Source organism: Pleuronectes platessa, chromosome 9 (assembly GCF_947347685.1).
Source record: "Pleuronectes platessa chromosome 9, fPlePla1.1, whole genome shotgun sequence".
NCBI classification, from domain to species: domain Eukaryota; kingdom Metazoa; phylum Chordata; class Actinopteri; order Pleuronectiformes; family Pleuronectidae; genus Pleuronectes; species Pleuronectes platessa.
The window spans coordinates 12,684,780-12,698,970 of record NC_070634.1 but is presented as its reverse complement, the minus strand read 5'-3'; the positions used below and the strand labels follow the sequence as shown (position 1 = coordinate 12,698,970).

General features: G+C 42.6%; 1 protein-coding gene across 1 annotated transcript; it reads right to left on the bottom strand.

Annotated features, from left to right (window-relative positions):
* Positions 1-123: 123 nt before the first annotated feature.
* On the bottom strand, positions 124-13,864 carry tnni3k (TNNI3 interacting kinase). The gene is made up of 25 exons (XM_053430860.1): positions 13,825-13,864; positions 13,492-13,600; positions 13,226-13,311; positions 12,894-12,991; positions 12,579-12,689; positions 12,392-12,490; positions 12,152-12,290; positions 11,433-11,577; positions 11,223-11,327; positions 10,523-10,617; positions 10,274-10,423; positions 10,108-10,191; positions 9,963-10,019; positions 9,087-9,179; positions 8,936-8,993; positions 8,656-8,850; positions 7,614-7,718; positions 7,468-7,520; positions 6,652-6,704; positions 5,779-5,911; positions 5,060-5,169; positions 3,233-3,292; positions 2,961-3,130; positions 1,021-1,100; positions 124-203 (listed from the first exon to the last, which is right to left on the bottom strand). Exons 1-25 carry the CDS (start codon positions 13,862-13,864, stop codon positions 124-126), a joined length of 2,508 nt encoding a protein of 835 aa, XP_053286835.1.
* Positions 13,865-14,191: the final 327 nt, after the last annotated feature.

The following is a 14,191-nucleotide window of genomic DNA, read 5'->3' as shown; positions in this document are numbered from 1 at the left end:
AATACAATCAGGTCTGCGGCATCGACCACTCCTGCCATCTACTTATACAATTTGACTAAAAGTAAATTCTCTAACATATTGATGGTCTAAAATCAATAAGGCCGTCACACAGAGTGCTGGGTGTCAGTTACTGTCCTCGAAGCTGCCGCTGCTGCTGTAGGACGAGCAGAATCTCATGGTGCTCATGGGGTCGGACACGTACCCTGAAAAACAGCAGCAGTGACACAGTGACACACTGTTAATGTACAGTTTCATTTGTGAATAACAATGCTGGAAAAAAAATAAACTTAGAACTATTTACATTTTAGAGATAAAGTGTTGATATTCTGTATTATTTCTTACTGCAAACAAATCTCATGAAATCTTAAAAAAAACAATCAATTTATAATATTTATAATAAAACTTTATTTGAATTAACCCACTAACAAGGATTTTCTGTGTATTATTCTTATTATGGTCCAAACTATTGAAAATGCATCAGTGAGCCACACTGTTTCATCAGATGAAATATTTAATAATTTCTATAAATGTAAATAAACTGGTTTATTTTGGGTTGATACATACATAAAAACTCAATGTGGACCTTATCTGTATTAATCCACTGCTGAAAATAGTCCCTAACAAATACGCTATGTCCTTCTGTTTAAGTAGCATTTTCTAAGAGCAATGTGTCCATCTACTTTAGGAAATGACTGAGTCCATTTAGGAATAGATATAAATTAATATATTATGCATTTTATTAAAAAGGTGTGAGCTTGTGGCCGAGGATTTGTTTACAATAGGAATAAAACAGACTACATCGGCCTCGTCCTTTAAAGTACTATTAATTGCAAAAAGAAGAATTTGACAAGATAATTAAGTTTATATTTAATTTAGGATCAAATTAGCAAAAAAACTAGTTAGAAATATAGGAGAAACATATTTAAGGAAAGTTTTTAAAAGCAAATCTGAAGTCTAAATTTAGTTGTCTATCCTAATTTGAATCGGAATTGATTCAGGGTTATAAAAATGTCCACACACCATTTCGATCGATGGGAGGAAACTGCATATTCCGTCGCAGCTCCTCCAGTGAGAGGCCTCCAGACGCTCGCCGCTGCTCACTGAAAATAAAATAAATAGAAATCAACCCCGGCTCCGACACTCTATATACATACCGCTTTGTTTACATGGAGGAAGACAGGTGAGATGGAGCTGGATAAAAGCAGGTGAAATTCAATATGTAACGTCCGACCTACCTACACCCATACCAGGCTGCTCTCACTTTCCCTGTGGGAGAGCTGTGTACAACATTTATAGCAGCTTTGACAGCATGTAGATTGAGGGTGTTGGATTTTTTTTATGTGGTTAAATTAGCACTTGTGCCAAGAGTCGAGTGCAAGAACCAGGAGAGGCCTGACAATTTGAACCTTTAATGAAGCGGCAGGAAATTACTGACACAGCCACCACACAATAAGCCCACCTCCTGTTACAGGACTCAGAGTGACTGTTACTAGGCTCCGAGTCCACACACACACACACACACACACAAAGCTCAAAGCCAATATAAGCCTTCTTCCTCGCTCAGAATGCCATGCATGTTTTATTGCAGTGTCTTTCCTTTGTTTCCTGTTTGGAATCTGAGCAGCTCCTCCTCACTGGGACAGTAACTGGTCTACTGGATGTTGTTCATACAAGCCCAGATACGATGTTTGTGGAATTCATGTCAGAAAAGTTTAAATCCAGACACATTTCATTGAATTTCGCCTGGTTAACAATAAACATCAGATTTATAGGTTCATTTATTGCCTCTATACCATAACTATATATATAAAAAAAATCTATATATTTAGTCTCACAGTCACAATGATAGAATGACAGAGGACAAAGTATTTGATAGCTGCAGTAACTGCAGCAGAATCTAGGAGGAAGATGTCAGAGGACATTTAGGCTAAAACCATGGTGTAAATTTAGTCTTTACGAGTCCAATTTGAATGTCGGGGCTTACAGGCACTTAGATGACACCACAGGAGCAGTATGGAGGAATGTTGTGTTTTTTTCTGTTGCTTTTAAATGTTTGAAGAATCAGTCCCAAGTTACTTCAATTGTATTGGATTTGGCTGCAACACTGTTTCCCCCTGAAAGTCCAATACTTCAGCCCCCACTCCATCGGCATAGTGGTGAGTACTATAAAGAAATATCCTTTAAGATACAGGGGCATGTAAATGCTGTATGACGTTCACTACAGTGCATTTACTAAAGTGTCCTTATTAGTTAAAGCTGTTATTTAACTAATGTGTTGTGCTATAATGTGCTGTTATTTAAGTTTCAATTAAAAGAACATTAGAATTTTTTCCCCAACATCATACAACATTTTGTCATGTTATCAAAACAGCGACTCAGCAGAAGGGGATCCTAGTTTGGCTATAACCTCACCCAGAGGTCACTATTACCAGTAGCTGATTACTGGGTGCATGTGGAGGTGGTGGATCAACGGGTGATATTATTAGCGCTGCCCGGCGGTTCAGCGTCACTTCAGTGTCCGTTGTGAACAGCCAAGCGCCAGGGCGATAGGGATTAGCGCGGTGCTCTGGCGTCGCCTCCACGTTCTGTGTTCCTCTTTCAAAATGAATGCGCTGTCGATGTCTTCTAAAACAGACTCAATGGCAGCATCTACACATCTCAGCTCGCCAGCGGCAGACATGTTTGTTGAAAACGAATTCAACCCAAGGGCACTTTGATGACGTGGTTGATTACGTCACCGTTGATCATCTGTCAATCATCGTATAAAGCCCGCCCTGACAATCTGATTGGCCCGGTCGGGCCATTATTTTTTCCCAATGGAGCGTCTCCAGACCGAACTGCCCGACCAAAAATGTTGTGGGCGGGGCTAAATTCGTCTGGCATCCAGGCTAGAGGTGGTGCAGTATGACCCTCAGCTTCTCGACCTCCACCTGCCTGAGGAGGCTCTTCATTTCTCTTACCTCTGAGACCAGCAGGCATAGGCGCGGGTGTTGAGGGCGTACTCGAGCTCAAAGCGAGAGCGAAGGGCGGCCACGTGGCCTCGGCCTGGTCCTCCTCGCGCCAACAGACAGTCAGAGGAGGAGGAGGGCGACAGGGAGCCGCTGCTGTTACTGGAGGCTGGAGACATCAGCTGTGACACGAAACACACGCACAGACGTGGAGAATGTCATTCTGCAGCATGTGTGTTGTGTGTGTGGAGCTGACATTTAGGAATTAGTGTGAAACTACTTACCTCAACGTTGCACAAGCATTCCTCCAGACTGGAGACCACCTCAGGGAACTCAGGCCTGTCCTGAAGCAGAACAAGTGTTTGTGATCAACTATTTATTGATTTGTATCACATGAAATGTTTGTATATGAGAACCATCTGTAATGATACTCATACATGCACCAGCAACAATAATTAAAAAGCATGTCTTTATCACCATTGTCTTGTAAAATTAAAAATAGACAAAAACACACACATGCCCAAAGAAATAGACAAATACTGTAACAGAAGTACATTTTCAAGAAAAAGATGGGCATACATTGTGTGTAGATGATCTCATATTATTGAACTCATTCATATATAATGTCACAAACACAGTGACAAGGTGCTTCACAAGTTAAACAATGTTTTACATTGAAGTCAAACAAGAGGAAACAAAAGCAATTTGAAGATCACACAGTAACAGAGCACTGGTGGAGAAATAAAAATAAATATCCCTGATTACAGATGAGATAAGGGATGATACAAAATAAAATAGAACATTATAAACCAAAGCCTCTGCAGGTTATGAATTGAAGCCAGTGATTATTCTATAAAGGTATTATCCCTCAAATAATTCAGCCATTCAACAGAGGCTCAGGAGAAAACTGTCAGTTCCTGAGGGCAAACCTGGTCATTTGTTTGTAAAATCAGATGAAAGTGGTATGACCCAAATCAGACACAAACACGTGTGTATTCTCACTTCCCTGTGTAGTCCACCTACACATGAAGCAAAGGTGAACTCTGCTTCAAAAGCAGCCCTCAGATCTCCTGCCTCACTGTAAAAGAACAAACGCTGTCTAACGCCCAGGGCTCTTCAATTAAACATCACATCCCCACACAGCGGCTTGTCTATCTGCATCCTGGTAAAAGCTACAATGAAAAGAAACATCCAGGAAAATATGAGAAAAACATGAAATATGAAACGCAACTTAATGCAAAAAGCTCTTAAAGTTCTCTCGTGTTGATATTACGTGCCCCCCCAATAAAAACTCTGTTTTAGTTTTGAGAGGTCACATAATCATGTTTATTGCAATTTCAACTTAAATGGATTTGTGACAGAAACAAGTGTTCACCTGAGAGCAGCAGAGTTAAACATGCTTGTACCTCGGCATTCTGTTTCTCAGGCTTTAACAAACACATTTTTCTATACAAATCCCTGATGGTGCAGCCTGCCCCCCCCCCCGTGACTGTACAGGTGAAGCCCCATGAGAGCCGTCTGAACGTGCCACCTTGTGACGGCCTTAAATCCCAATCACCCTCTGTGACAGGGAGCCAGCGATCGCCCCTTGGGGAGACGCGTCCACCAACGGGCGACAGGTTGTCAGCGTTAAGTGGCAAACAGGACGGAGACGGACCTCAGAGGGAGAAATGTCCCAACGTGCTCGGCCGTGTAATATCGAGTCTTAATGAGGCCAAGAAAAAAAAGAAAACACGCCCGGCTAATTATGAACATTACAGCGTCGAGGCAGGACCATCGAGGTCACACGTGCACTTCAATATGAGCAGGCGTTCCTGAACGCATCATGTGGGGATACAGCAGTCCCATGTCACTGCTGCACACGCAAGCTGACTCAGCACCTTTGCTTCTCAGAGCTGCAGTACGTCAAGATAGTTAATGACATGGATGGTTATATCACTGCAGGGTTATCTTACAGCTTGAAACTAAGAAGCCATTTTTGGTTCTGCATAAATTGCACTGTGAAGTACACTGTGGATAGAAACTATATTATGTACAAATGTATAAGCTGTTGTGTACATTATAGTAATGAAAACCAAGTTGCCATGAGTAATGTTCGAGAGGTTGTTTACCTGTGGGCTTGCGTTCCAGCCTCTCATCAGAAGAGCAGAGATGGGTTTGGGGATGGAGTAGCCAACGGGAGGCCGGATGTGATGGTAGGCCATGTCTGCTGCTGCGGCGGCTGAGGGCAGCAGAACACTTCAAATAATTAGCTTTAAAACGATTGACTTTTGTCTGATGGCCTTTTTTGCGTGATTTTATATTTGTGTTAGCTCCAGGGACATATTGAAAGCTACAGTGGTCGACAATCAAATATCTTAACCCATATGAAATGTATTGCCTTTAAGTATTGTTCAGATATAACCTGCTCCACAGAAGATGTTTTCCTGATCGGTAACTCTCACCTTCCCTCTTAAATTCATTATTCTGAGCAAAATGCCTCAACTGTTCCTGGATTGCCTTTAAGTCTGGTAGCTTACCCACACTTTCCCCTGGTGGGTTATAGATCCCTGAACTTAAACTGTAAAAAAATTGCTAAACTTACTAGTTTTGCTATTATTTCCATCAGTCTCACGGCTAAGATCTGTGGTTAGTTAACAAATGCTGGGAAGCTAACATTCTAAACAAAGAAAGTGAACACTAAAAATAATGCCTGCTTTTTGCATGAGCATGTTAAAATTGTCATGCACCTTCAGCCTTTAATTTTAAAGGTTTGTTTGAAAACAAGAAATGTCTAAATGTGTTTAGACATTTAGACATTTAGCCATGTCCCTTTTGCCATAGAAATTACCAGGTTTCAAGTGGGCAAAGGGAATTTCTCCAGTGAGCAGCTCCCACAGACAGAGGGCATAGCTGAACATGTCCGCCTTTACTGAGTAGCGAGTACACTGGGTGAACACCTCTGGAGCCATCCATCGCAGGTTCTGCATACACACACACACACACGCACACACACACATAAAGGGAAATGAGACATAAAATAAAAGGGAATTCTGTATTGTCATGAAAACAATATTGATTTAAAGACTGGGTTTAAAAGAAAATAAGATTCAATTTAAAGATGTTAAGTCAGACCATCACAAACACTCACACACACACACACACACACACACGCACAAACACACAGGAGCAATTAGAAAATAAATTAAAGTGAAATCTATAATGCCGTGGTAATCATTTTTATTTCTGGACTAGGTTTAAAAGAGAATAACATTGTGAGATTTAATTTTGAAGATACTGAGTCAGACCTTCACACGCACACACAAACAATGAGCCCCAATTACTGACATAAACACTGCATCCCAGCAAGGGCAAGTAGTTCCTCACAACAGGCAGCTCCCGGGAGATGCAACACACTTAACATCAAACTGCAGGCCAAGCAGTCTGTGCAGTGATGAGTCAGCACATTGAGACAGAATCTGCGTGAAGGCAGTTTTTTTTTTAGCAGTTGGGTAATTGATGACAGGTGCCAGCAGAAGATTTGGCTTGAGCTCCGGCAGAAAGACAGAGAAAAAGAAAAGCGCCTCATCCTCCCATGAATTCTGCAGATGGTGTGAGAGTATTTGGCCAAAGAGAGGAAACCAAGCTCATTTCAAAAGGGTTTTGTTTTGCATGCTGTCACATTGGTACTGATAGAAAAACAAAAGAAGGCGACCGCTCTGACCCCAGGCTGCTTGGTCATATTATCCTCTTCTACAGATTGTAGGAATCTGGATTCTGAAGAGGAAGAGAGAGACAGAGAGTGATTTAAAAAACACACATTGATTGGCAGCTATGTTCTTAGGATGTGTGAACAATCCTGACTGCCAAACGTGACAAAGAAGTGAAACCAACAGACACATGGCTGCCCAGTAAAAGCTTTTCTCCTGAGTGTATAGATGGATAGTAGATATCACTATGACACCTTTTCATAATATATCATATTAAGAAAATAATGAAATGCTAAGATAATTGGTGCTATTTCAAACTTGTGTATGAGAAATGTGTCTCCTGTGGTGAATATGAAAATATAATGTAACAGCAGCACAAGTCATAAAGTCAGTAAACTGACTCTATATAATGTCAACTATGCACAATATCTATTGAACTTTCAAATAAGCCACCATAGACTGTATATAAAGATGGACGACATGACTGCTCCCAAAAGTGAAGCCAAAGCATCTTGATTGCCCCCTGGTGGCTGACTGCAGACCTCCATACAGCGGCTCCATCCCCTGATAACTACTGTGTAGACTCGGGAGGAAGTGGAGACACGTCATCCATCTTTATTTACAGACTGTATGTTAGCCACCGTGAGCTCCTGAGACAATAAAACTGGGCTTCAGTGGATTTGCTCGTGTAATTAAGTCGATTCACCTCGATCAATTTCCTACGACTGTTATTTCTCCTTTCAACGTTTCCCCACCAGCGGACAGAAACAAGTTAAAGACGTATTTAACGGTTAATCCATTCATTCGATGCTGCTCACACATCCCCTCACCTCCGAAATCCGCCACAACCGCGTGTCCATCCTCGTAAAGCAGTATATTGTGGCTGGAAGGAACACATGTATTATTTGCAACGACAACCCGTTATTTAGGACTAACAACACCATCCCACCACACATGTTATTACTGTGGCCCCCACCTGTTGAGGTCCCGGTGAATGATGGGCTGGGTGAGGTTGTGCAGGTACTCCATGCCCTTGGCCACGTCGATGGCAATGATGAGCTTGGACTGCAGGTCGATGAGCCTGTGCATTGACACATCATTAAAGCAGCAGCCACTTAGTGCCGGATCGATAGGCCCCGCCAATCACGCGCAGCACTTTACACGGATCAATAAGATAGTCAATAAAGACAGCACCTGTTCCCCCAGTTAGCGGAACACCTCATCTGGATCAATGATCATCCCGGGCTGAGGGGGAGGGACAGGGGGTGAGGGGGGGGGGGGGTGAGGGGTGAGGTGCAGCTAAGGAGGATAATCAGACCTGAAACAGTCAGTTAGATCTGTTGAGTAAACTTGTTTACTGTGACTCCTCAGGGTGGTTTGACGTCTTTTTAATCTCGGCCTCAGGATTAAGTGACTGTCCTGTGTGTGTGAGGAACCATATTTTGGAAACTTTCTTCACAAAATTTGATAGAAGTTTAATAAATACACATTTTAGATAAAAAAGCTAAATAATACAACGACCCTGCAAATATGAACATTCAGATAATGTGAGTTGAGTTGTTGAGTCAGTACTATGGTCCTGAGGCTGAAACGTGTTCCTATTACTTTTGTAGGAACAAGCGTTATTATGGTGAAGCAGTAAAATTCAATACACCCACATTGTAAAAAACAGACCACAGAAATTATTTAACTTCATTCTGCTAAAGTGTGAGCAACAAATCTACATTGAATGATTATATATACTCATTATATAGCGTTATTAAATATTTATTATACGGGTGGAACTAACCATTATTTTCACTTAATCATTTAATCAATGAAACGTTAGAAAACAAAGACAAAAACTGTCCATCACAATTTCCTTTGAATTATTTAGGAGACTGGGCTTTCTATTTTCCCGGTTATTCAGTGTCGATCTGATGTTAACCTGACATTAGTTTAATTATGCAAAGTTTTACACATTCTATGCACTGCAATACTATACTGTGAGCTCCAGTGGGCCATGGACACCTCCTCACCTCTTCTGCTCGTGCAGCAGGGAGAACAGCGAGCCTCCAGAGATGTACTGAGTGACGATGGCGAACTGGCTGGGGTCGTCCAGACACGCCCCCACAAAATGGATGATACAGGGGTGGTTGAGGCGACAGAGGATGGAGACCTCTCTGCAGAACATGTCCACGTCTGACTTGGAGCAGTACGTGTTGGCTCGATAGCTACAGAGGAGAGGGAAGAATCAGTCTGTTCTAACGGCAAAGGCAAAATGGCACCTTTAACTGTGCGTGTGATATTCACGAGTACCGTTTTATGGCCACAACTTTGTTTCGACATTTGCCTCTGTAGACTCTCCCGAAGGAGCCTGAGAGATAAGCAGATGTGATTATCAATATCACTCTCGGGTCTGGAGTTAGGTTTGCTGAATAGAAAACAGAGAAGCTATGAAGAGAGTTACCTGATCCGATAATTTCATTAAACTCCAGGTCAGACAGCTGCAGGTGGAAGTGAGATGGAAGACTGGCTCTGAGCAGCAGAACCTCGGCCTTCTCTGGAAATAGAGAACAGGGTTTAATGAAACATTTAGCCCATAGACTGTATCTGTTTTTATACTGTAGACTTTATTGAAAGTCTATGATTAAACTGAGTGATCCCACAGAAAATTCCACCAGTTTTTAACTCAGAGACCCTTTCCAGGTAAATCTGATAATCAAAATATTTTATATGTGGTGAATTGTTTTAAAAGCATGGTAAATGTTTGGATCAGATAATATGGTATGGCACAGCTTGGCATGGCATGGTTTACTTTGGCTCGTCTTTGCATGACATGGAATGGCTTGGTTTATAATGGCATGGTGCAATTTTGGTACGGTGCAGTATGGCATGACATTGTTTGGTATAGCAGTTTATTTTTTTTAAACTATAAAGATGTTTCGGTTTCAGTTACCGATATATTTTCCTTTTTATGCCCAACATTTTTTTTCCCTTATGTTTGTGTTTAGAGGATTCAAACTGGGGAGACATGGAAGTCAGATCAGTTGAGGATATTATGAAATATTAATAATAACAGTAACTTAAATTTTGATTGCTCCTTTCGAGGGACCCCAGGATGCTCTACATATTTGAGGGAGAAGGATCTATTTGAAATTACACATGAATATCACACAGATGGAAACAGCTTTACAGTCCACACATCCCCGATTTCACTTGTAAGAATATCATCAGCAGCTGAGAAGACCCTTTCCCTTGGCAGCAGACAGTGTGTGCTGTCATGTCAGCTGACAGGGATGTGAAGTGTGGGGAGAATCTGTTGTGCTTCGCTCCGTCTCACTACCTCTAGTCATGCTCTTGATCTTCCCCAGAGGAGACGGAACAGAAACGTAGGACCCATCTGGAAGAGAGTCGACACATTCAGGCTAGTTAATGAGCAGACTTACGTTATCTTATTCCATTACATAACTCTAAGATGGGGGACGTACCCCCTCCTGGTTGGGAGTACTCATTGCAGGGGGAGTCATCAGGACGTGTGTAGTGTTTCAGTAAGGTGACGATGGCATCGTGACCTGGGAAGCACAAAGTCAGTGGTAATACTTGTATTTAATTTGTTTTTTTTTAACAGCTAAGTTCATCAGCGTCCAAAGAAACCTTTTTCATACGCCCACATCAGGCAGGTCTGCTCGTCCTTCTCCCCGCTGGACCTGCTTGGGTCACAGGCCACCAGGTTCATGTCTGCGCCGCTGTCCAACAAGAACTGTACCAGGCGGATATGGCCGTGGAAACAGGCGCTGTGCAGGGCTGAACGTGTCACAACACACACACACAGTAACAATGAGACTCACTGCTGGTTCGCTCTTAACTTGGCTGCACACAGAGACGTTACGGTAGAAAGGTCACCTGTGTGTCCGTCTCGGCCCTGATGGTTGATGCTCATCGCGTTCTGACTCAGCAAGAACTTGATCATTTCCAGGTCTTTACCGTAGGTGCACGCACTGTCACAGAGGATTTACCCATTATCACCTCCTCAGCACGAACAATGTGTTTTAAAGGAGACATATTATGCAAATGATCAGGATCATAATCTTAATTTGTGTTATTCATTGAAAATGTTTACACGCTCTAATGATCAGAAAACACGACACTTAAAAAAACAGCAAAACCTCTTTTCAGCCTCTGTCTGAAGCGAATGCTTTTTGCTCCTGTCTCTTTAAGGCTGATTAGGCCAGTTGGCTCGCTCCGTTGTGATTGGTCAACCGCTTTCAGCACGTGTAGGAAATGTTTGGCTCTGCTCTTGCTTGACTTGACTTTGTTAGGTAGCATTTCAGACTTGCCGCTAGACGTGCATAAAGCAAATATGGGGCATTGTATCGGTCGGGCCACTGACGAGGCGTTTCGAGTGTTTTGCGTGACCTTTCTTTACTGTGGAACTAAGTAACACAAAAAAGGAAATAATGACTGAAAAAGCATAATTTGTCTCCTTTGAGTTGACGCTCATAATGTGAAATGTTGTCATGTGACATATAAGTCGTGTCTCTGTACAGTATATGAATGACTATTTTTTGCAGAGTATAAATATAGATAGAAAGCCGCACGATACCTGTGAAGTACTGTCTCACTGAATATGTTCTCCTTTGAAAGACTTTCTGTTCCAGAATGTTGTATAATCTCCTTCACCGCTGCAAACTTGCCATTGTAGCACGCCCTGATGACACACAACATACAGAACACACGTACGTTTTAGTTGATGAACGTCCGTATCATCGACTAAACACTTACAGGAGGCTACAAACGCTGTGAAACCCTTTACAGGTGTAATGGCGTGTCCCCGTAGATGTTGACAGAGTGAGGCTGCACATCGAAGTTGCCCTGAAGAAGGAAGCTCACAATCTCGCGGTGACCAAAACGAGCACAGAAGTGAAGAGGAGTGTGATCTTCGTTGTCCTGAGCGTTAACTGGAAAAGGGGAAGCAAGAAAGATGGAGAAAGTTATCGCTGTCATATCTAAACACAGAATCTTGTCAGCTTCCCTGAGCTGTGGCAGATCTAGGTTGTTTCTAAATTGGGGTTCGGAAAGGGGGGCCAATTCCCACAGAGGGGCCAATTATATGTCCAACATCCATGCACCATTCCTGATTCAGTAAGGTGAACATTTAAGTAATTCCTTCCAGTGTTAGCTTTATAACTTTCAGCGAAGTCCAGCATCGTTGAATATATTTTGAGAATTGTTCACAGCACATTGTGTATTTCAAAGAAAATTATTATAATTAATAATTATTTGAAATTGTGTCACATTCATTGGTCAGCTGGGGCCAGTGCCCCATAGCCTAGTACCTGGATCTGTCCCTGTACCTGTGCAATTGAGATAAATCTGCAGGTTTAGCACTTGGATGCAGCGTAAAAGCTGTTTTACACCCATAAGATAGTGGGAAATTATAGCTACACCATTGAGATATGTTATTATTATTTATATACAGGCCACTAACTCAAGTGACTCTTATCTAAATGTGGGAAATGTCTGGAGTTTCACCGTTGGCTTTGCTCCCTTCCCCCATCAGCAGTTTGATGATGCTGAGGAAACCCTTGGCTGCGGCCAGGTGCAGTGGCCGGTCCCCCACCTCACCACTCACATCAACATCTGCCCCAAACTTCAGCAGCAGCTTTGCAACCTGGGACGCAGGGACGTATATTTTCAGTTTCCAATTTGAATCACTTTGAGGCAATGAAGTGTATTTCTATCTGCAGCTGTGGTTAAACAGGAGCACTCTACCTGCTCGTGGCCATTGTAGCAAGCAATGTGCAGTGGAGTGAAAAACACAGCGTCTTGGACGTTCACATAGGCCCCGTGCTGTAGGAGAATATCTGCTGCCTGGTTGGGGAAAATGACAGAATTACCAATGTGCAGAAGCCTTGAAAAATCAATAGGTTTCCTCTGGTGCACCAGGGTCATCTCTCACCTCATGGTGTCCAACCAATGTAGCGACGTGCAGGGCAGTGAGGGCTCCGTACCCCAGCTGCTGCACATCTGACCCTCCGTGGAGAAGAGCAGTCAACAGCTCAGCGTTGTCCTGTGTTACAGAATCAAATCGATACACACAACAGGGCCACAGGGTTTTACACTAACTGAAGATATGGAGCTGTAAACCACTCTGGCTGTGACGGTACTTGCACTCCACCATGTGGTAAAATGTAGAAAGCTCTTCATTGGATGACAAATGAGACAATGACGACAGAGACAAAGGTTAGACAATGGAAGAATCGGAGATCTTCACCTTGTAAGCTGCCAGGTGCAGCGCGGTGAACCCGTTCCTGGACAGTCTGGAAGGACGCAGGCCTTTGAGCATCAGGGTGTGGATATGGGCCTCGCTCCCTGGTCACACGCATCAAACAGTGAAATATGCTTCATTCAGGATCAGGTTTATTGTGAAGGAGCCACAGATAAATTAGATCTTCCTATATTCAACCTCTATGTACATTATATATAGATGTGTTTAAAACTGGAAAGGTCATCTCCAGACAATAACACCAGTCAGTCTGTAGTAATCCTTCCCTCCACAGTCAGGGTTTGTCGGGGAGTTATTAATAGACTCCAGTTCATGCATACCTCCACACACGCAGCAGAGATGCAGCAGCGACAGCCCCTTCTCTGTGCGGTAGCTTACGTTCACCTTCTGAAAGGCCTCATCAGAGCTGAGCCACAGAAAAACAACGTCACCCGCTTGAGACACAACTGAGGCCCGACTGACGCACAACAGTTAGCAAACCGAGGAGAATGCAGCCGCGACAAGCACTAATGTTAAATTAGATTGAATTACATACAATGAGCTGCACTGAGTTGCCATTTTGAAATGTAAAAAATGTTTTTGTCACCCAAAAGCAAGTTGGAGGTCCGTGAGCTCACTGTCTTTGAGCTGCAGGTCGTCTTCCAGCTTCTCAACGATGACAGAGTACGACTCGCCCACCTTCTTCTTCCACTCGTCTACACAACATCAAACATAGTAACAACATAAAAACATTTCCATTTCTTATAATCACCTATAAGCAGAAATATTCACAATTAACCTTCTATATGTGTGTTATAGAAATAAAAAAAAGTGAATATCAACACACTAAATGTGTTAAGTTAGTAAAGAAGTAAAACACACACTTTAAGACCTGAGCAAATATCACACACACACAATCACAAGGACCTCCAGCCATTACCTGTACACGTCTGAGACGGTCTTGATTTGTAATTTCCCATTGAAAAGCTTCTCCTCTTGTAAAGCGTGCACTGGGTAGTTTGGTGAATGACAGGAAACCAGTAACACAATCTCTCAGTTGGACACAATTGCCCAGGTCCAGATAAAGGGGGGATTGAGGCTGTGGGCTAAAAATAAACGCCTGTGAGTGGAATGCCAAACTGATCTCCCTCCAAATGCAAGCAAGTGAGCATCAGTGTGACCCTGTGTGTGTGTGTGTGTGTGTGTGTGTGTGTATACATGTACAGTGTGTATAAAGCAAGATCAATATACAGTTTTTGCAGAATGTAGAAGAGACTGATAGATGGATTTCAGGCACTTTACATTTC